The sequence below is a fragment of the Oncorhynchus masou genome, chromosome 22, assembly GCF_036934945.1.
Source record: "Oncorhynchus masou masou isolate Uvic2021 chromosome 22, UVic_Omas_1.1, whole genome shotgun sequence".
Taxonomy (NCBI): Eukaryota; Metazoa; Chordata; class Actinopteri; order Salmoniformes; family Salmonidae; genus Oncorhynchus; species Oncorhynchus masou.
The window spans coordinates 10,155,194-10,176,242 of NC_088233.1; the positions used below are offsets into that span (position 1 = coordinate 10,155,194).

The following is a 21,049-nucleotide window of genomic DNA, read 5'->3' on the forward strand; positions in this document are numbered from 1 at the left end:
ATACATACATACATACATACATACATACATACATACATACATACATACATACATACATACATACATACATACATACATACATACATACATACATACATACATACATACATACATACATACATACATACATACATACATACATACATACATACATACATACATACATACATACATACATACATACATACATACATACATACATACATACATACATACATACATACATACATACATACCAGCAAGCCAGAAACTAGAGGAAACATCTTTAATGTAACTCCACATTATTCAGTAGGTTGACCTCACACGTTCATTAATTTAATACTATACTTCCATATGAAAGGTCATTTTGGTGTGCGATGTGGTGCAGGTGAAGACTGATAATGTATAGGTCAAGTCCACATAATACAATCTACAACTATTTTCAAATGTGCGTCCCCATTCTTCATTACCAGAAGTGTGTGGTTTTACACTCCCGGTCATGGATTTGGTTGAAACTCCCTTCAGCCAAGGCTTACACCAATCCATTGCTTTTAAAACCATGACAGGGGAGTGTGGAAGTGACAACTTCAAGAGGATGGAGAATTGATGATAGTCAATAAACACAAATTGACACCAGTGTATTTCCAAGTTGGCCGTCTCTGCAGTCCAGGTAGGTTTGAGACAGAACAGGGTTCAGTGCTTATGGTCCATGTGGGAGGGAGAGAGTGTGGAGGTAGAGGCCCTCACCACAGGTGTGTTTCTCGGATCTCAGCTATCACCTGACTGGCTTTCTGCAAGGCCTGCGGACACAGAGTGGAAAAGACAGGTGAGCAAATTCATACAGAAACTAAACACCCCTGGTGACATCAAAGCCAGAGGTCACAGTTAGTCACAATGGCTGCTACATTCAAGCAGCAGTTAGATCACCTTTGACAAGGGTTAAAACACACTGCCAAGCTTCTCATTTGTGGTGCTGGGAGTTACTGCCCCAAAAACACATCTGTCGTATTTCAAACTCCCATAGTTCTGCAACTAATCCCAGGCCTGTACTTTGAGCATGTCTTCAGACTCAGTGAGCACGTTCCACACACACACACACACACACACACACACAACTGTACCTTGAGCATGTCTGCAGCTTCGTTGCGTCTCTGGGCCATGTCTTCAGACTCAGTGAGCAGGTCATCCAGCAGACCAGCCTTATACAGCTGACCCACCAGCTCACTCTGCAGACTGTCCTTTACATGGTTCACCAGGAAGTGCATCACCGCCTTGGGCACGCTGCAGGAGGAAGTGCAGAGGGAGAGAGAAGTACACCGAGTGCACTAAACATTAGGAACACCTGCTCTTTCTATGATAGACTGACGCAGTGAAAGCTATGATCCCTTATCGATGTCACCTGTTAAATACATCAGTGTCGATTAAGGGGGGGGGGGGGGGAGAGACAGGTTAAAAGGGGTTTTAAGTCTCGAGACATGGATTGTGTATGCGTGCCATTCAGAGGGTGAGTGGACGAGACAAAATATTGAAGTGCCATTGAAAGCAGTATGATAGTAGGTGCCAGGCGCACCGGTCTGAGTGTGTCAAGAACTGCAATGCTGGTGAGGTTTTTCACACAGTTTCCTGTGTGTATCAAGAATGGTCCACCACCCAAAGGACATCCTGCCAACTGGACACAACTGTGGGAAGCATTGGGGTCAACATGGGCCAGCATCCCTGTGGAAATGCTTTCGACACCTTGTAGAGTCCACATGGACCAGCATCCCTGTGGAAATGCTTTAGACACCTTGTAGAGTCCATGCCCTGACGAATTGAGGCTATTCTGAGATCAAAAGGGGTGCAAGTCAATATTATGAAGGTGTTCCTAATGTTTTGTCACTCAGTGTATAGAAAGGGTGGATTAGACAAGGAGTGTGAGGGGCAAAAATTATGACTTTATAAATGTCTTTGAAGCAGGTGAAAAGGAAGAGGACAGATTCAGATTGAGTGAAGTAGAACGACAAATAACACAGGAAAACCATTTCAGCATATTATTTCTAGAATTCACAGGAGAGGGAGTCTAACAACAGGAAGTAGAAGCACAGCGGGCACCATACCTGTCCTGGATGTTTTTCCTGACGATGAGGAAATAGGACTTGATAAGCCTCTCGATGACCTCACAGTCCCTTTGCTCTCTGGCCGACAGCTTCCTGGAAACGGGAACAGGCTGGGGGGGGGGGGGGAATACAAGGACAAAAACAGACCAATCACTGACAACTTAAAAAGTAATGTGGTTACTTAGCATTAAAATCTTCTCTCAAACAGCCGAGAGATCATTCTTTTCCAATAAGTTTTACTCCTAAGAATTAATAGTTACGTTAGATGTGTTCGTAATATTATGTGGTAAAGCAGACAAAACAACCCACCACATCCAGCAGGTTGACGGCGTGGCCCCTCTGAGGGCTGCCAGGGTTAGAGGTCTGGAGCATGGACTTGTCTCCGCCGACCCCCTCCTCTCCCTTCTTCAACATGCCCCTCCAGTTCCCTGTCCCTACATCCTGGTCTCCCTGGGAACCACCGCCTGCAGTCTGGAGACCAGGTAATAGACAGACAGAACGGTTAGAGGTCAGTCTCCTTGAGATTAAAATCTCTTTTATAAGAGAGAACTTTTCAATAGAGCCACAATCATACACGTGTGACCATGCATTCCCAAAAAGCATGCCTCTCGCCAGGCTATTACATCAGGAATTATGGAACATCTACACACTACACAGTCATGTCTGTACATATACTGACTTTCTGGAAGAAATAGCGTTCTGACAGTGGCAGAGTCGCATATTGTACGAAGACTTCCCTCCAGGGACCCTTCCTCTGTACAGAAGCACACATGCCGGGAGGAGGTGTCAGATAGGAAATGTAGTTCACCCTCAGAGGGGTGGAAGGGGATCACAGAATTGTACCATACACAATGAGTGGCTTGGGGTCAAGGGAGAATGAGAGTGGCTTGGGGTCAAGGGCAATTCCATTTGAATTCGTTCTGAATTGACGACTGCAAATTTTACTTAAAGTTAACTTCCTTAATTAACTGAATTGAAATGAAGCCCAACCCTGGTTGAGGTAGGATGCAGGCAGGCATTGAGTGACACAGGGACACACCTGGGGTCTTTCTCCTTCTGGGGGAGGAAGATCAGTGGGGGAGAGAGACTGAACACCTGGGCCCTTAAAGGACTAGAGAGAGTGCGAGCGAGAGAGACAGAGAGCAGAGTGTGAAAGACGAAGGAGTGGACAGAAGACTAGAGAGAATAAAAAGTAGCGGACAGACAAGACACAGGGACAGACATATGGCTTCTAGCGCTGCTCTAAAGGGTAGACTGGGAGCCATAAAGACATATGGCTTCTAGCGCCGCTATAAAGGATAGACTGGGAGCCGTAAAGAAACAGTGAGAAAACTGTACTTTTGTAGCAATGGAACAAATCCTAACCACATGATGGTCTGTTACCTTATCCCGAGGAACAGACGAGGGCAGCTCTCTCATTCTGTTACGTCTCTGTTCCTATGACACACAACCACATGATATCATTAAGTACAACACTTCATATACGGCAGAATACAATTTAAAGAAGCAATTTCCAACTCTGAACAATGTTTCATACCTCTATGTTGTTGTTCATGAGGCCACAGGCATCAGCAAAGTCAGGGTGTTTGGTGTTAATATAGGCCAACTCGATGGCCACCAGGTTATGAACCTGAAAAGGAAGACAGGAAATGTGATTTGGTACACTTAAATCTATGGGGTTTATGGGTTATTGTAGTGAATCAGAGCATTTACAAACATTTATAATGTCTTATTCATGCAAATGATTCTAAAGTGTAAGCAAAAACACTCACCATCTCATTGGTGACTGGTAACCTTTTCCTGAGGAGGGATGTGACCACTTCTACTATGGCATCATGGAGCTTAGGAAATCTCAACAGCTCCTAGAGAGAATAAACACAAATTCAACAAATTAACACGGCACACCTGTTCATTGAAATGCATTCCAGGTGACTACCTCGTGAAGCTGGTTGAGAGAATGCCAAGTGTGCAAAGCTGTCATCAAAGCAAAGGGTGGCTACTTTGAATTCTCAAATATATTTTGATTTGTTTACTTCATGATGCCATGAGTTATTTCATAGTTTTGATGTCTTCACTATTATTCTACAACATAGAAAACAGTACAAATACAGAAAAACCCTGGAATTAGGTGTGTCCACACTAGTACCACTCAGAAGTTACACATACATAAACTTTAAAAAAGAAACACCCCTTTTTCAGGACCCTGTCTTTCAAAGTTAACTAAGTAAAAATCCAATTAACTTCACAGATCTTCATTGTAAAGGGTTTAAACACCGTTTCCCATGCTTGTTCAATGAACCATAAACAATTAATGAACATGCACCTGTGGAACGGTTGTTAAGACACTAACAGCTTACAGACGGTAGGCAATTAAGGTCACAATTATGAAAACTTAGGACACTAAAGAGGCCTTTCTACTGACTGAAAAACACCAAAAGAAAGATGCCCAGGGTCCCTGCTCATCTGTGTGAACTTGCCTTACATCATGCTGCAAGGAGGCATGAGGACTGCAAATGTGGCCAGGGCAATAAATTACAATGTCCGTAGTGTGAGACGCCTAAGACAGCGTTGCTGGGAGACAGGATGTACAGCCGATCGTCCAAGCAGTGGCAGACCATGTGTAACAACACCTGCACAGGATCGGAACATCCAAACATCACACCTACGGGACAAGTACAGGATGGCAACAACTGCCCGAGTTACACCAGGAACGCACAATACCTCCATCAGTGCTCACACTGTCAACAATAAGCCGAGAGAGGCTGGACTGAGGGCTTGTAGGCTTGTTGCAAGGCAGGTCCTCACCAGAAATCACCGGCAACAATGTCGCTTGGCCAGACAGGACCGGCAAAAGTGCTCTTCACTGAGGATTCGCGGTTTTGTCTCATAAGGGGTGATGGTCAGATTCGCGTTTATCGTCAAAGGAATGAGTGTTACACTGAGGCCTGTACTCTGGAGTGGGATCTGATTTGGAGGTGGAGGGTCCATAATGGTCTGGGGCAGTGTGTCACAGTACTGAGCTTGTTGTCATTGAAGACAATCTCAACGCTGTGCGTTACAGGGAAGACATCCTCCTCCCTCATGTGGCACCCTTCCTGCAGGCTGATCCTGACATGACCCTCCAGCATGACAATGCCACCAGCCATACTTCTCGTTCTGTGCGTGATTTCCTGTAAGACAGGAATGTCAGTGTTCTGCCATGGCCAGCGAAGAGCCCGGATCTTAATCCCATTGAGCATGTCTGGGACCTGTTGGATCGGAGGGTGAGGGCTAGGGCCATTCCCCCCAGAAATGTCCGGGAACTTGCAGGTGCTTTGGTGGAAGAGTGGGGTAACATCTCACAGCTGGCAAATCTGGTGCAGTCCATGAGGAGGAGATGCACTACAGAACTTAATGCAGCTGGTGGCCACACCAGATACTGATTGCTACTTTTGATGTTGATCCCCCCTTTGTTCAGGGACACATTATTCCATTTTTGTTAGTCACATGTCTGTTGAACTTGTTCAGTTTATGTCTCAGTTGATGAATCTTATGTTCATACAAATATTTACACGTTAAGTTTGCTGAAAATAAACGAAGTTGACAGTGAGGACATTTCTTTTTTTGCTGAGTTTACCTACATACAGGCCAGTTTATTAAGGTACACCACCCCCCCACCACCCCCCGTTCACGAAAATGAATCGCTCCGACAGGCAGTGAGACACGTGGCTGTGGCTTGTTATATAAAGCAGGCAGACATCAAGGCATTCAGTTACTGTTTGATTGACCGTTAGGTAACTCTTTTTGACCATTCTAAGGGACTCAGTGTGGTATAACCATCGGGTCCAGGCACGCCGAATCTAGTATTTTAGAAACGGTTGCCCTCCTGGGATTTTCACGCACGACAGTGTCTACGGTTTACCGAGAATGGTGAGGAAAAAAACATAAAACACTTCGTCATCGACAGTCCTGTGGGCGAAAACAGCTTGTTGATTGTTGAAGGAGAACGGCAAGAATCATGCAAGCTAACAGCGGGCCACATACAGACAAATAATGGTGCAGTACAACAGTGGGTGCAGGGTAGAGTATCCTGTGGTAAGTGGCCAGAACAGTGACTAGGGTTCAGGGCATTAAGGCGACTAGCATTAATGTCCCCCTGCCCCGCTTCGAAGTTTCTCCCTGCAGGTGGTCACTGAGTCCGAGGTACTAAAGGAGCTCCCTAAACTTGACCCCCCAAAAAACCATCTGGGTCAGATGGTTTGGATCCTTTGTTCTCCTGATGGGGCTATGGGAAATACTGCCCCCTTTGGATGAATTGTGTGCCCAAAGTATACTAAAAAAAAAAACTGTCAAAAATTGCTAATATATGCATATAATAATAATTATTGAATAGAAAACACTCTAAAGCTTCTAAAACCGTTCGAATTATGTCTGTATGTAAAGCAGAACTCACAGGGCAGCCATTCTCCCAAACTCTCTCTCTCCTAAGAAAGTTGCTCCAACTTTGACGTCAACGCCCCCACCCTTCCCAACCAGCTACGGATCTGGGAACAGTTTCTATTTCTTCAGCGCGCTCTCGTCTTTCAATGAGACGTGCAACGGAGAAAATAGCACGAGCTTTGACTGCTTGGTGGGCAAAATACTGTGGTGTCACGAGTTTTCAGGAGCGCGCTCTGTGAAAACAGACTTTTTTTTCCAATCTGGCTGAAGAGAGTTCGTTATGTTTGATTTAATCGCCAATTGTTTTGTACGTTAAAAACATCCTAAAGCTTGATTCTGCACTTAGTTTGACCAGTTTAGTCGACATATAATATGTAAATTTGAAGTTTTGATGCGCAATTTTTGTGATCAGAAGTCCTTTTTGGGGTAATTCACCTGAAGATGTTAGCTTTTGCTAATACAAAGACACACCAACAGCAACCAAACGTTATATTAGGTAAGTATAACTCCTTCCACGGCATTCTTGTCGAAGACCATCAAAGGTAAGGGAATATTTATGTTATAAAATTTTATTTTTGTCGAATCCAACATAGTAGAGAAATAATGCTAATGGCTGAGCGCCGTCTCAGATTATTGAATAGTGAACGAATTCTGTAACGTTAAAAATAAATGTAACACAGCGTTTGCATTAAGAAGAAGTGTATCTTTCTAAATATATGTAGAACATGTATATTTAGTCAAAGTTTATGATGTTTATTGCTGTTATCTGGCGTTAGCTGCTGGAGATATTTATAATTTTCCTAGTTGGGAACCCGTAGCCCCATATTTAACTTCTTGGTGACAGGGGGCAGTATTTTCACATCTGGATGAAATGCATGCCCAAATTCAACTGCCTGCTACTCATCCCCAGAAGATAAGATATACATATTATTTGTAGATTTGGATAGAAAACACTTGGACGTTTCTAAAACGGTTTGAATCATGTCTAACAGAACTTATGTAGCAGGCTGAACCCCGAGGACAAACAATTTAGATTATTTTTTGAAGTCACTCTCTTTTCATTGGGTTTCATAAGGGACCTAAATAAATGAACATTTTGGAGATATATATATCGACGGACTTAATCGAACAAACGGACCATTTGTGATGTTTATGAGACATATTGGAGTGCCAACAAAATAAGCTCATCAAAGGCATGAATTATATTTTTATATCTGCGTTGTGTCGCGCCTGCAGGGTTCAAAAATGCTATCCTCTCTTTGCTTACGAATGTGCAATCCTCAGATAATAGCATCGTTTGATTTCGCCGAAAAGCCTTTTTGAAATCTGACGTTGGCTGGATTCACAAGTGCAGCTTTAATTTGGTATTTTACATGTGTGATTTCACGAAAGTTAGATTTTTATAGTAATTTATTTGAATTTGACGCTCTGCATTTTCACTGGCTTTTGGCCAGGTGGGACGCTGGCGTACCACATATCCCAGAGAGGTTAACACGCTTAGTCCAGGGACTGAACGTTGGCGAGTACTATACTGGGAAGCGGTGGACGGAATGCCGCCTGAGTCTGACTAGGGCCCCACTCCTATCTCTTCTCCGACGTGGGCGGATTGGTGCAGCCCCCGGGATGATCAGAACTGCCTCGGGAAGTTCAAAAATCAAGGATCCACGTCAGGGAAGTAGAATTTCTGGTAAGTGACCACCGATCTAATATCCAAAAGTTATTTCCGGCTGTATATAATAATACAAGAAACATTGAACAAATAATGTAAGAAATAACAATAAATAAATGAAATATTGCAAAGTTGGCTAGGATCTATGAACAAGGCGTCCTACCTGTCGGCCACCATCTTGCTAAAACAGAGTGTACTTACGTGTGTGTGTGTGTGTGTGTGTGTGTGTGTGTCCCTCTACCTGTGTGCTGTAGTTGCTGCAGTGCTGGATGATTCTCTGCATCTCTTCATGAACCAGCTCCACACAGCGCAGGCTGGGCTCCTCTAGTCTCTTCACCTGTCTCTTCACCAGCAGCTCAAATGACACCTCCGGCACAAACAGGGCTGGCCGCGGGCCCTACAGAGAGAGAGAGAGAGACATTACCCAGCAGTCTCTGGCTAACACACAACTCACAGTTTAGAAGAATATTTAATTGTTCATTTTCTTGAGAGAAGGTAAAGGTGTCTTTTTCTGCTTTGAACTCAAGCTAAAATAACAAGTTTACCCCTTAAACAGACGTGTCAAACTGATAGTCAAAACACTGAACATTGCATCATTGTACTTGAAATGAACATGGATCCCAACAAACGTGAGGCTGTATTTAACCAGTAGCATACAACTCACTGTAGCGTTCCTAATAGCTGTTAGCACGTCTATGGTGGTCAGACCTCCCAGTGGGTCCACGGACTCCAGCGTCCGACCAAAGGTCTCATGGAAAATATAACAGATTCGTGCTCCACCACATCTGGAAGAGAAAAACAACGTCAAAAGGTTCTATCGGCATTTGTCAAAATTGAGTTGACAGTCTTGTTCTTACTAAATAGTACTCTTAAAAGCCCCAATTGTTACGTAAAATAAAAAATATAAATATATATATATAAAAATAAAAATTTGCTGACACCATTCAAACCAATGAGGTTTCGGAACTTTAAAGCCAATTATCTCAGAATCCTCTTTTAGTAGATAGAACGTTGAAGTCCCAAGCTCTCGATCAAAGTAGTAGGCTGGCTAATCTACCTCCTATACAAGTATATGGGCTCCCGAGTGGTGCAGCGCTCTATGGCACTGCATCTCAGTGCGTCACTACAGTCCCTGGTTCGAATCTAGGCTGTACCACATCCGGCTGTGATTGGGAGTTGCATAGGGCGCACAATTGGCCGAAGCGTCATCTGGGTTTGGCCGGGGTAGGACGTCATTTAAAAAAATGATTTGTTCTTAACTGACTTGCCTAGTTAAATAAATGTTAAAATAAAAACTGCAAAAGCTCCCAATTGTTTGATTGTGATGCTCAATTTGTACTGGTGCCACCTTCTGGCAATTAGTAGAGGTGCTAGGATGTTTGAAAGAGGTTCATTCCATCCTTCCTAATTTTCTCTTCAAATAAATTAACAAAATACTAAAGAGTAGGAATTCACACCTTTGGGCGTGGGGGGGAGAATATAAGTTGCTCACAGTTCTGTTGTCTCTATGTACTTAGCAGTGCCCTCGATAGTGTGGCAGTACTCTGCGGCAAACTTTGTGATGAGCTGCAGCAGAGTAGAGCTCTGGTCCTCTACAGGTTCACCGTAGCTACTCAGCAGGGACTGGTACTGGGCCGCCAGCACATTGATACGAGTCTTCAGCTCCGGGAGACAGTCTCTAATGTGATGCATCAACAACCTGGCAACGAGGAGGAGAAGAGCGTGAAGTTAGAAATAAGAAAAGGGCTACAGACAGCATGATAGCCGTCCACAACGAAAGGAACTTTGCTAGTTGCTTAGAGGGACATTACACTTCAAAATCAGAAGTTGGTCAAATGTTTTCTAACCTCAAAAGTTGTCTTCTGTTGAAGACTTGTTTGCTGAATACATTTCTATTATCATACCTGTTCAACGTTCTGGCTAAGTATTTGGTTCCATTTCTGCTGGCGAGGGAGGGGTACTTCTTCTGTAGGAAGGCATATTCATCACGGATGGCGTCTGCCACAGTCTTCTTATTGTTGATGTCAAGCTGACTCCTTGGAAAAGGAATGAAGGTGGTACTGTGTGAGTTTTTTAAAATGAATGACATTGTAGTGTAAAAGAACATTGTAAACAATGTGTCAAAAGGAATGCTGGTCCTCTTTCCATTTTCATCTTGAGGGACTGTTGGCTTCTAGAACCCTTTGATGCACGAGGAGGCAATCCTCTCCCTTTAAAATATATACAGGATGTTCAAGAAGGCTGAAGTCTTGCTCTATTCAACATGTTAGAGACTGAAGTGTATTGTGTAAAGGTGCAGACCTGTTGACCACTCCTATGAGGCCCAGTTTGACAGGGATGACCCGACCCATCAGTACGTCCATGGCATCTGTCCCAGCATCCATTAGGTCCAGTTTGGTCACCACAGCCAACGTCCTCCTGCCTACACACAGCAGAACCCATATTCATAAAATAATCAGAATAGGAGTGATGATCTAGGATCAGGCCCTCCCTGCCTGGAGAAATTCCAGGTAAAAAACAGTTTATAGGTTTATAGTAGGCAGTGTTTCCTACACCCAGGTAACCAAGGGGTTTATCGTCGGCGGTGTATCTTACACCCAGGTAACCAAGGGGTTTATCGTCGGCGGTGTATCTTACACCCAGGTAACCAAGGGGTTTATCGTCGGCGGTGTATCTTACACCCAGGTAACCAATGGGGTTTATCGTCGGCGGTGTATCTTACACCCAGGTAACCAATGGGGTTTATCGTCGGCGGTGTATCTTACACCCAGGTAACCAATGGGGTTTATCGTCGGCGGTGTATCTTACACCCAGGTAACCAATGGGGTTTATCGTCGGCGGTGTATCTTACACCCAGGTAACCAATGGGGTTTATCGTCGGCGGTGTATCTTACACCCAGGTAACCATGGGGTTTATCGTCGGCGGTGTATCTTACACCCAGGTAACCAAGGGGTTTATCGTCGGCGGTGTATCTTACACCCAGGTAACCAAGGGGTTTATCGTCGGCGGTGTATCTTACACCCAGGTAACCAAGGGGTTTATCGTCGGCGGTGTATCTTACACCCAGGTAACCAAGGGGTTTATCGTCGGCGGTGTATCTTACACCCAGGTAACCAAGGGGTTTATCGTCGGCGGTGTATCTTACACCCAGGTAACCAAGGGGTTTATCGTCGGCGGTGTATCTTACACCCAGGTAACCAAGGGGTTTATCGTCGGCGGTGTATCTTACACCCAGGTAACCAAGGGGTTTATCGTCGGCGGTGTATCTTACACCCAGGTAACCAAGGGGTTTATCGTCGGCGGTGTATCTTACACCCAGGTAACCAAGGGGTTTATCGTCGGCGGTGTATCTTACACCCAGGTAACCAAGGGGTTTATCGTCGGCGGTGTATCTTACACCCAGGTAACCAAGGGGTTTATCGTCGGCGGTGTATCTTACACCCAGGTAACCAAGGGGTTTATCGTCGGCGGTGTATGCCATGGCATGTCTGACATAAGGAATAAAGGACTTTGAGAAACCACTATAGGAGACAGCCAACTGAGATTAACAGAGAGAGAGCGTACGGAACAGAGACAAAGAGCGAGAGACAGACAGTCAGCTACACACAAAAGAGAAGAAATTGATAGCGGGAGAAAGGTGTTTACCGTCAGGGTCGACCTCGCGGGCCACTTTGAGGGCCTCTGAGGTGGCCATGTCTGTGTTGGCAGCAGTCACAGCCAAGATGATGGAGTTGGGGTTAGAGATGTGCTTCACGATCAAGTCTTTGATCTGCACCTCGATGTCTTTGGGCTGGTCTCCCACCGGCACCTGGGCAGACAAACACACTGTCAACGTAGCCTGCCCATTTCATATTTCAAACCACACTTGGGGTTCTGTCTCCTTCAATGTTCAGTGAACCATGCTGGCAACATGAATAACCTCGTCTGAGCTCTGAAGACATGAATTAGCTCCCAGAGATAATGCCTTGGCTTTAGCTCAGCAGACGAAGTACGTTTTGAGCATTTTGATTTGAAATAAAAACATTTCTTTGTGTGTACCTTTGTGATACCTGGCAGATCCACCAGTGTGAGGTTGACTACGTGAGGGGAGAAGATCTTGAGGTGTATGGGTTCATCCGTGATTCCCTGGAAGAAGACAAACACAAATGTCAGTTCAGCAGTTGGTAATGATAACATGTGTTTGACATTGTTTGGGACTATCTTCGCACTAAAATGTTTTTTTGTTGTTGACATGTGTATTTATTATGGATCCCCATTAGCTGTTGCCAAGGCAGCAGCTACTCTTCCTGGGGTCCAAACACACCAAAACATCCACATTACATATAAAAACAGTGAACTATGTTTATACTGAATGAACTAAAGATAAAACAGTCCATCATATAACATCTCTATACCACCACATATCCACAGCATGTTCAATACCACCATACAACAATATCACAATGTGTCCTGATGCATGTGTCTGTACCTTTGTGTGTCTCGTCACAGTCCCCGTGGTTCCATAAAGTGTATTTAAAAAAAATATCTCATTCTACTGATGGCATCAGTTACATGATGTGGAATAGAGTTCCATGTAGTCATGGCTCTATGTAGTACTGTGGAATAGAGTTCCATGTAGTCATGGCTCTATGTAGTACTGTGGAATAGAGTTCCATGTAGTCATGGCTCTATGTAGTACTGTGGAATAGAGTTCCATGTAGTCAAGCCTCTATGTAGCACTGTGGAATAGAGTTCCATGTAGTCAAGCCTCTATGTAGCACTGTGGAATAGAGTTCCATGTAGTCACGGATCTATGTAGTACTGTGGAATATAGTTCCATGTAGTCATGGCTCTATGTAGTACTGTGGAATAGAGTTCCATGTAGTCACGGATCTATGTAGTACTGTGGAATAGAGTTCCATGTAGTCACGGATCTATGTAGTACTGTGGAATAGAGTTCCATGTAGTCAAGGCTCTATGTAGTACTGTGGAATATAGTTCCATGTAGTCAAGGCTCTATGTCGTACTGTGGAATATAGTTCCATGTAGTCAAGGCTCTATGTAGTACTGTGGAATAGAGTTCCATGTAGTCACGGCTCTATGTAGTACTGTGGAATATAGTTCCATGTAGTCACGGCTCTATGTAGTACTGTGGAATATAGTTCCATGTAGTCACGGCTCTATGTAGTACTGTGGAATATAGTTCCATGTAGTCACGGCTCTATGTAGTACTGTGGAATATAGTTCCATGTAGTCATGGCTCTATGTAGTACTGTGGAATAGAGTTCCATGTAGTCACGGCTCTATGTAGTACTGTGGAATAGAGTTCCATGTAGTCACGGCTCTGAGTTCCATGTAGTCACGGCTCTATGTAGTACTGTGGAATATAGTTCCATGTAGTCAAGGCTCTCTGTAGTACTGTGGAATAGAGTTCCATGTAGTCATGGCTCTATGTCGTACTGTGGAATAGAGTTCCATGTAGTCATGGCTCTATGTAGTACTGTGGAATAGAGTTCCATGTAGTCATGGCTATGTAGTACTGTGAAATAGAGTTCCATGTAGTCACGGCTCTATGTAGTACTGTGGAATAGAGTTCCATGTTGTCATGGCTCTATGTAGTACTCTGGAATATAGTTCCATGTAGTCACAGCTCTATGTAGTACTGTGGAATAGAGTTCCATGTAGTCACGGCTCTATGTAGTACTGTGGAAGAGTTCCATGTAGTCATGGCTCTATGTAGTACTGTGGAATAGAGTTCCATGTAGTCATGGCTCTATGTAGTACAGTGGAATAGAGTTCCATGTAGTCATGGCTCTATGTAGTACTGTGGAATATAGTTCCATGTAGTAATGTCTCTATGTAGTACTGTGGAATAGAGTTCCATGTAGTCATGGCTATATGTAGTACTGTGGAATAGAGTTCCATGTAGTCATGGCTCTATGTAGTACTGTGGAATATAGTTCCATGTAGTCATGGCTCTATGTAGTACTGTTCGCCTCCCATAGTCTGTTCAGGACTTGGGGACTGTGAAGAGACCTCTGGTGGCATGTCTTGTGGGGTATGCCTGGGTGCCATACCTCGTTATTACCATACCTTGTTATTGCCATACCTTGTTATTGCCAGAAACTCTTTCTGTTTCAGCTTCGATCTCGAGCCGGATTTCATCAAAGTCTGTGTAGATCTAAAAACAAAACCAATTGAACCTTAAATTGGAACAACACATTATTACATTAGGGTTTATATAGCTGCACATGACATCAATGTAAATATGATTCACTATGATCTGGTCCCAACATCAAAAGGCTACTGCAAAAATCGCAATATAATTTGATATTACAAATATAAGCATGAAGGGGGAAAAATCCTCTATCACCCACAGCATCCATTTACAGCACGTCACAAGGCCTTCTCTGTTCCTGACCATGAAGGAGACATCTAGAGCAGCAGAGCAGTTTGCTGCACACGTCTCTACATTATATACACATATTCAGCCCTATTCCCTCTGGTGCACATTCGGCCCTATTCCCTTCCCTCTGGTGCACATTCGGCCCTATTCCCTCTGGTGCACATTCGGCCCTATTCCCTCTGGTGCACATTCGGCCCTATTCCCTCTGGTGCACATTCGGCCCTATTCCCTCTGGTGCACATTCGGCCCTATTCCCTCTGGTGCACATTCGGCCCGATTCCCTCTGGTGCACATTCGGCCCGATTCCCTCTGGTGCACATTCGGCCCGATTCCCTCTACTGTAAGACCATTCTGGGTCTCTGTCCTCAAGACATACTGTACATTCTCCTGTGTCTTTCTAGCCTGTGACAGAGAGGGGGGTGTGACAGAGAGAGAGGGGGGTGACAGAGAGAGCGAGAGGGGGTGTGACAGAGAGTCAGAGAGATGGACAGGGGGGGGGGGTGTGAGAGAAAGACAGAGAGAGCGAGGGGGTGTGACAGAGAGAGAGAAGAGGGTGTGTGTGACAGAGACAGCGAGAGGGGGGGTGACAGAGAGGGGGTGTGTGACAGAGAGAGAGGGTGGGGTGACAGAGACAGAGAGGGGGTGTGACAGAGACAGAAAGACAGAGGGGGTGTGACAGAGAGAGTAAGAGAGAGACGAGGAGGGGGGGTGTGAGAGAGAAAGACAGAGAGAGCGAGAGGGTGACAGAGAGAGGGGGGGTGACAGAGAGAGGGGGGGTGACAGAGAGAGGGAGAGGGGGGTGACAGAGAGAGCGAGAGGGGGGTGACAGAGAGAGCGAGAGGGGGGGTGACAGAGAGAGCGAGAGGGGGGGTGACAGAGAGAGGGGGGGGGGGTGACAGAGGTGTTTCCTACACCCAAGGGGTTTATAGTAGAGGGTGTATCCTACACCCTGGTAACCAAGGGGTTTATAGTAGAGGGCGTATCCTACACCCAGGTAACCAAGGGGTTTATAGTAGGCGGTGTATCCTACACCCAGGTAACCAAGGGGTTAATGGTAGGAGGTGTATCCTACACCCAGGTAACCAAGGGGTTAATAGTAGGCAGTGTATCCGATACCCAGGTAACCAAGGGGTTTATAGTAGAGGGTGTATCCTACACCCAGGTAACCAAGGTTTTTTTTAGTAGGTGGTGTATCCTACACCCTGGTAACCAAGGGGTTTATAGTAGAGGGTGTTTCCTACACCCAGGTAACCAAGGGGTTTATAGTAGGCGGTGTATCCTACACCCAGGTAACCAAGGGGTTAATAGTAGGAGGTGTATCCTACACCCAGGTAACCAAGGGGTTTATAGTAGAGGGTGTATCCTACACCCAGGTAACCAAGGGGTTTATAGTAGGCGGTGTATCCTACACCCAGGTAACCAAGGGGTTTATAGTAGGCGGTGTATCCTACATCCAGGTAACCAAGGGGTTTATAGTAGGCGGTGTATCCTACACCCAGGTAACCAAGGGGTTAATAGTAGGAGGTGTATCCTACACCCAGGTAACCAAGGGGTTAATAGTAGGCAGTGTATCCGATACCCAGGTAACCAAGGGGTTTAGAGTAGAGGGTGTTTCCTACACCCAGGTAACCAAGGGGTTTATAGTAGAGGGTGTATCCTACACCCAGGTAACCAAGGGGTTTATAGTAGGCAGTGTTTCCTACACCCAGGTAACCAAGGGGTTTATAGTAGAGGGTGTATCCTACATCCAGGTAACCAAAGGGTTTATAGTCAGCGGTGTATCCTACACCCAGGTAACCAAGGGGTTTATAGTAGGCAGTGTTTCCTACACCCAGGTAACCAAGGGGTTTATAGTAGAGGGTGTATCCTACACCCAGGTAATCAAGCGGTTTATAGTAGAGGGTGTATCCTACACCCAGGTAACCAAGGGGTTTATAGTAGAGGGTGTATCCTACATCCAGGTAACCAAGGGGTTTATAGTCAGCGGTGTATCCTACACCCAGGTAACCAAGGGGTTTATAGTAGAGGGTGTATCCTACACCCAGGTAACCAAGGGGTTTATCGTAGAGGTTGACCGATTAATCAGGGCCGATTTAAGTTTCCATAACAACCAGTAATCTGCATTTTTGGACACCGATGATGGCCAATTACATTGCACTTCACGTGGAGACTGCGTCAATCTGTTATGCGAGTGCAGCAAGGAGCCATGGTAAGGTGCTAGCTGGCATTAAACTTATCTTATAAAAAAACAATCAATCTCAAGATAATTACTAGTTAACTACACATGGTTGATGATATTACTAGTTTATCTAGCTTGTCCTGCGTTGCATATAATCGATGTGGTGCCTGTTAATTTATCATTGAATCACAGCCTACTTCGCCAAACGGGTGATTTAACAAGCGCATTAGCAAAAAAAGCAGGTAAAGATGAGGGAGTGTTTTGCTTGGTCAGCAACCTGCTTGCTTCGAACCAACAGAGACTAGCTCAGAGGCATTGTTAGTACTGAGACATAGCCTACCTTGTTTTTGGTGTGTAGAAATTTGCCCCATTCCTCGCCGTCGACACCTGTGGGAATGACAACAAGGCAGTCACAGTCCCATTTCCCAGTCTGTCTGGCAGGTGTCATTTGGAGTGGGTCTAGCAGCCTACTCTTAGGGACAGTTTCCCGGACACAGATTAAGTTTAATTTACGTCACCGGGGACGCTACATTGTACCCGATTTTTTAAGGTCTCGGCTTCATCTGCGTCTTGGAAAGCTGCCTATTGTGTTGTAAATAAACTGTTATGTTGACTGGTGTCTCCAGGCAGGATGTAGACCTATTTATTTGTTTGTTCAGCTGGGATGGGAATACGTTGTGCAGACCAATAACCCAGAGGGATACGGACAGAGATCTGAACAAACAATACAGTGACAAATGGTGTTGACGACAAAAGCAAAGAAAATATGCCTGCTGTGAGAAAAGCCAGAGAAGCATGGTTGGTGCATTATGGGAAGCACTACTTCTACCTAGCTACCAAACACCTTTCATATAACAACAATGTTATTATTTAAACTAATAATAGATGTTTTAGTTGGAATGATTCAACTGAAATAATTACTTACCAAACTATGAAACCAAATAAAGATGGTGGCTTGGGTGTTAGTTAACTATAAGCAGCTATTTGAGGACATTTTAACATTAAGAGGCATTTGTTTTTCAGCATGTTTAAAATTTGCGTGAATTGAAACAGAACATTTTATTTGCACTTAAGGGCCCTAGTTACCACCAAATAAGTTATCACACTGTGACCATGCACTCCAAAATAGGTTTTCTTATGATGTCCTTTCCTTACACAGAAAATAAAATGTTTTGTCTGAATCAGAGTTTGACCTTCCTGGGCTTGATTGCTGAATCAAGCTAAGCCACAGGGTTTGTCAGCTCAAAACCAACAGGCTAAAACGGTAGGATGGAGAGGGGGCTAACAGAAAGGGGTAGGCTTAGACTAGAGTAAGAAGCTGCTGATTGAACACAGACAACAGGCAATAAGGGAACAAGGAAAAGGAGACCTTTGTAAAGGCGCATGTTTCTCCAAGCATTGGGGTCTGTGGTTCAGAAGAGATCAGACAACAGGAGAAAGGGGTTAGTAGTTATAGATGCAGCTCCTGCATCATGGCCATCTGCAGCAGTGCAGGGGTTTACATCATCCTTCATGTGACTATTCCCTGCAGCGGGGCAGACTCAAGCACTCTGCCTATAGGGCAGAATGTCTCATAAACCACACAAGGTTTACTACATTTGTCATTCTATTGGGGAAAGCCTAATAGTGGCATATCTCATAAGCTGGTTTTGCGTTCAAATGTCTTGGATGTCATTGTTGATGGAGTATCATGACATTGACATTGCATGCTGTTGTGACTTGGTGGCTGTGTAAGAACATTCAGGTGCCTGTAGAACTTTGATAGATAAGGGAAACCCTGTTGAAGCATAAGTGCCTAATTTACAGCTAGAACTCGCTTGCTTGTCCATTGCTGTGAATACAGACTTCTATATCCGCTGAGGTGACATGGCACTTCCCACAGTCCAACTGAATAATGCACTGTGACATGACTTGCTGGTGCAGTCATTCATACGAGCATATCCTGGCCTAAGAAACGCTACCACACTTCTAAAAGAAGTCTGGCCAATCAGAGTCAGAAACACACAGGCACACAGAGTGGCAAAACACAGCATGTCACAAACACAGACACACAGACACACAAACAACTAAATTGGTTTAAATAGTAATCTGATGACTGTAGACATGAGGGACTAGATTGGTTTAAATAGTAATCTGAGGACTGTAGACATGAGGGACAGGAAGGATGAAAACCACAACACCATCCCCAGTTAACTGCCAAGAGACACAGAGCAGCCACAAGCAGAATGTCACTTTGTCAAAGTTCACATTTTTTTCCGAAACCCTGGTTGGAGGATTTCCTTCCTGAATCAGAAGATAATAGACGAAGCAGAGAGGAAAAACTCCAACCACGGGTTCTGAAAAACCTGGGAACATTGATGAGAAGCCTCCCAGAATAGTACAACCCTAGAGCAGTGATGGTGTCGTGTTTCACAGTACCATTCTCCTCGCTGGTCTTCCTGCGGTCCTCTGGGTCCACATGGACCAGCTGGAGGATGAGGGGCCGACGGGTGACAACGCCAGTACCACGGGGCAGAAGGTCTCTCCCCACCAGAGCCTCTAGCACTGAACTCTTCCCACTGCTCTGGAGACACAAACACAACCAGTAACAACACAAAAAGTAACACGTGAGATAGTAAACAACACAAGTCAGCGTCACTTACAAAACAAAAGAACTGACGAGAGTTAAATCTTTCCACACAACATTGATTTTAACCTGCCTGATCTCACCTCAGCTGTGCCTGGCTGAAGTAAACCTATTTTAGTTTGCACTCAGTCATGTGGAAAATAGAAAAATCCCTGAAATCACTGTCAGTTCTAACAAACCCCTCTGAGTGAATGTGTCCTTTGAAAAGCAGTAACAAGACAACGCAGAAACACTCTGGAGGCCAGATAATTGGGGAAACATCCTATGGCTGCCTTCTTGTCGCCATGGCACCGTCAGTTCAGAGGTTGCCAAAGGGCTGAGACAGTGACATCCTCTTAGCAAATCAGTGTAATTATGTGTACCTGGGAGGGGATGGCTGCTACTGTAAACATGTTATGTAACACCTACAACAGCTGTGTGGAGGGAAGGGTACAGGTGCAGTTTATTTTGGTACAGGTATAGCCTATTTGAAGTGTAACATCTCTGTTCATCTAAGCAGATGCAAGGTAATTCTAGAAATCAAACAAAGAGGATGCCTTGGAAGACTTCAATTATGTTCACATTGATTGAAAATATTCTTCCAAGGCAAAAGGAGAATAATGGATACAAGGGAGTGTAAACAAACCATAAACACTGTAGCGTGTCAGTTTAATGAAGCGACTGCGTATCAAAATCAGCTGTATAGTTAGTTGTTTGCTTTGGTCACGGCTTGTGACACCTGCTGCTGAACATATCAGTATGTTACAGTGGTAGTTGGCCATGTTGCACTGCCTGTCAAATTCGCTCTAGTTATTGGCTCACAATAGTGCTAACTAGCTAGCTAGCTAACAAGTTAATTAACGCGATAGTGGTAAGCTACAGCTAAGTAACTAACGTCAGATAACCTTTCCTGGAAAACACAGGACACGAAGCTACATTTATATATTCCATGAGTGGATCTATGTGATAGTCAACAGTAACAGTAGCTAGCTAACGTCGTAAGAGTGAATGAAACTCTGTGGTAAGAGCATGCTAACGCCAGATAGCTACAGTCCGCTAGCTGGCTGACTCTTACCTGCGTTCCAACAACAGCAATCTGCGGCAGTTGGATAATGTCCGCGCCAACCGTATTAAACACATCTTGTAATTTGTTTATGACCGGGATAAGGGCCTCCATGGCTCTGGGAAAGAAAGGCTGTACCTGTCAAATAAATGGACTAACTACAAAGCAACCCTGCTAACCACAGGCACAAAGTCATCCAATGTCCCTCACACGGTCACAATGTATACTGCCCCGAAAACTGCGCAAAAAAAATAAATTAAAAATCAGCGTTGCATTATGGGACTTTGAGTTTTTACATCGAGAAACGATCAAAGGTACAGTCAATTTAAATTAAATAAACAAGCACAAAAATAAACTACATTTACAAGCGTTGATGCACTAACTTGGAGCTTGGTTTCCATCCAATTGGCGACAGATTTTCAGTGGCGCACAGATAGTCTCATTGCTCTGAGATTTAACCGGATGAATAAATGTGAAGCATCCGGTTGGCGTTTCCACTCACTACCAAATATGGTGGTGAGAGGAAGAGCAGCGGCCGGCGGTAGGAGAATATAGATTTTGGCCGAAAACGTTCCATTGTGGAAATTTCATCTCAAAAACGTTTTCGTTTTCTAAAACTATAATTGTTACGAACAGAGTGGACTGATTTTTGT

The 21,049-nt window shown here is 44.5% G+C and overlaps 1 protein-coding gene across 3 annotated transcripts; it reads right to left on the minus strand.

The window, feature by feature from the left end:
- Nucleotides 1-221: 221 nt before the first annotated feature.
- LOC135509000 (dynamin-1-like protein) lies at nucleotides 222-20,806 on the minus strand. 3 transcript variants are annotated; one of them, XM_064929267.1, is made up of 20 exons: nucleotides 20,409-20,806; nucleotides 19,147-19,291; nucleotides 18,098-18,133; nucleotides 17,069-17,115; nucleotides 14,253-14,324; nucleotides 12,203-12,289; nucleotides 11,810-11,972; nucleotides 10,465-10,585; nucleotides 10,068-10,199; nucleotides 9,656-9,862; nucleotides 8,828-8,948; nucleotides 8,405-8,560; nucleotides 3,848-3,937; nucleotides 3,613-3,705; nucleotides 3,459-3,512; nucleotides 3,115-3,186; nucleotides 2,385-2,546; nucleotides 2,076-2,185; nucleotides 1,101-1,260; nucleotides 222-779 (listed from the first exon to the last, which is right to left on the minus strand). In XM_064929267.1, exons 1-20 carry the CDS (start codon nucleotides 20,508-20,510, stop codon nucleotides 723-725), a joined length of 2,187 nt encoding a protein of 728 aa, XP_064785339.1. In that variant the 5' UTR covers nucleotides 20,511-20,806; the 3' UTR covers nucleotides 222-722. The 3 variants fall into 3 exon arrangements, with proteins under 3 accessions (XP_064785339.1, XP_064785337.1, XP_064785338.1); XM_064929265.1 differs by lacking the exon at nucleotides 3,115-3,186 and having other exon boundaries at nucleotides 20,409-20,805; XM_064929266.1 differs by lacking the exons at nucleotides 3,115-3,186; nucleotides 18,098-18,133 and having other exon boundaries at nucleotides 20,409-20,805.
- Nucleotides 20,807-21,049: the final 243 nt, after the last annotated feature.

Coding starts and splice junctions, on each gene's coding strand:
- LOC135509000 (XM_064929267.1), bottom strand. CDS start 20,510: ATGGAGGCCCTTATCCCGGTCATAAACAAATTACAAGATGTGTTTAAT. Junction 17,116..18,097: donor AAACATGCGCCTTTACAAAG/GTCTCCTTTTCC, acceptor TCATTCCCACAG/GTGTCGACGGCGAGGAATGG. Junction 9,863..10,067: donor TTAGCCAGAACGTTGAACAG/GTATGATAATAG, acceptor CCTCGTTGCCAG/GTTGTTGATGCATCACATTA.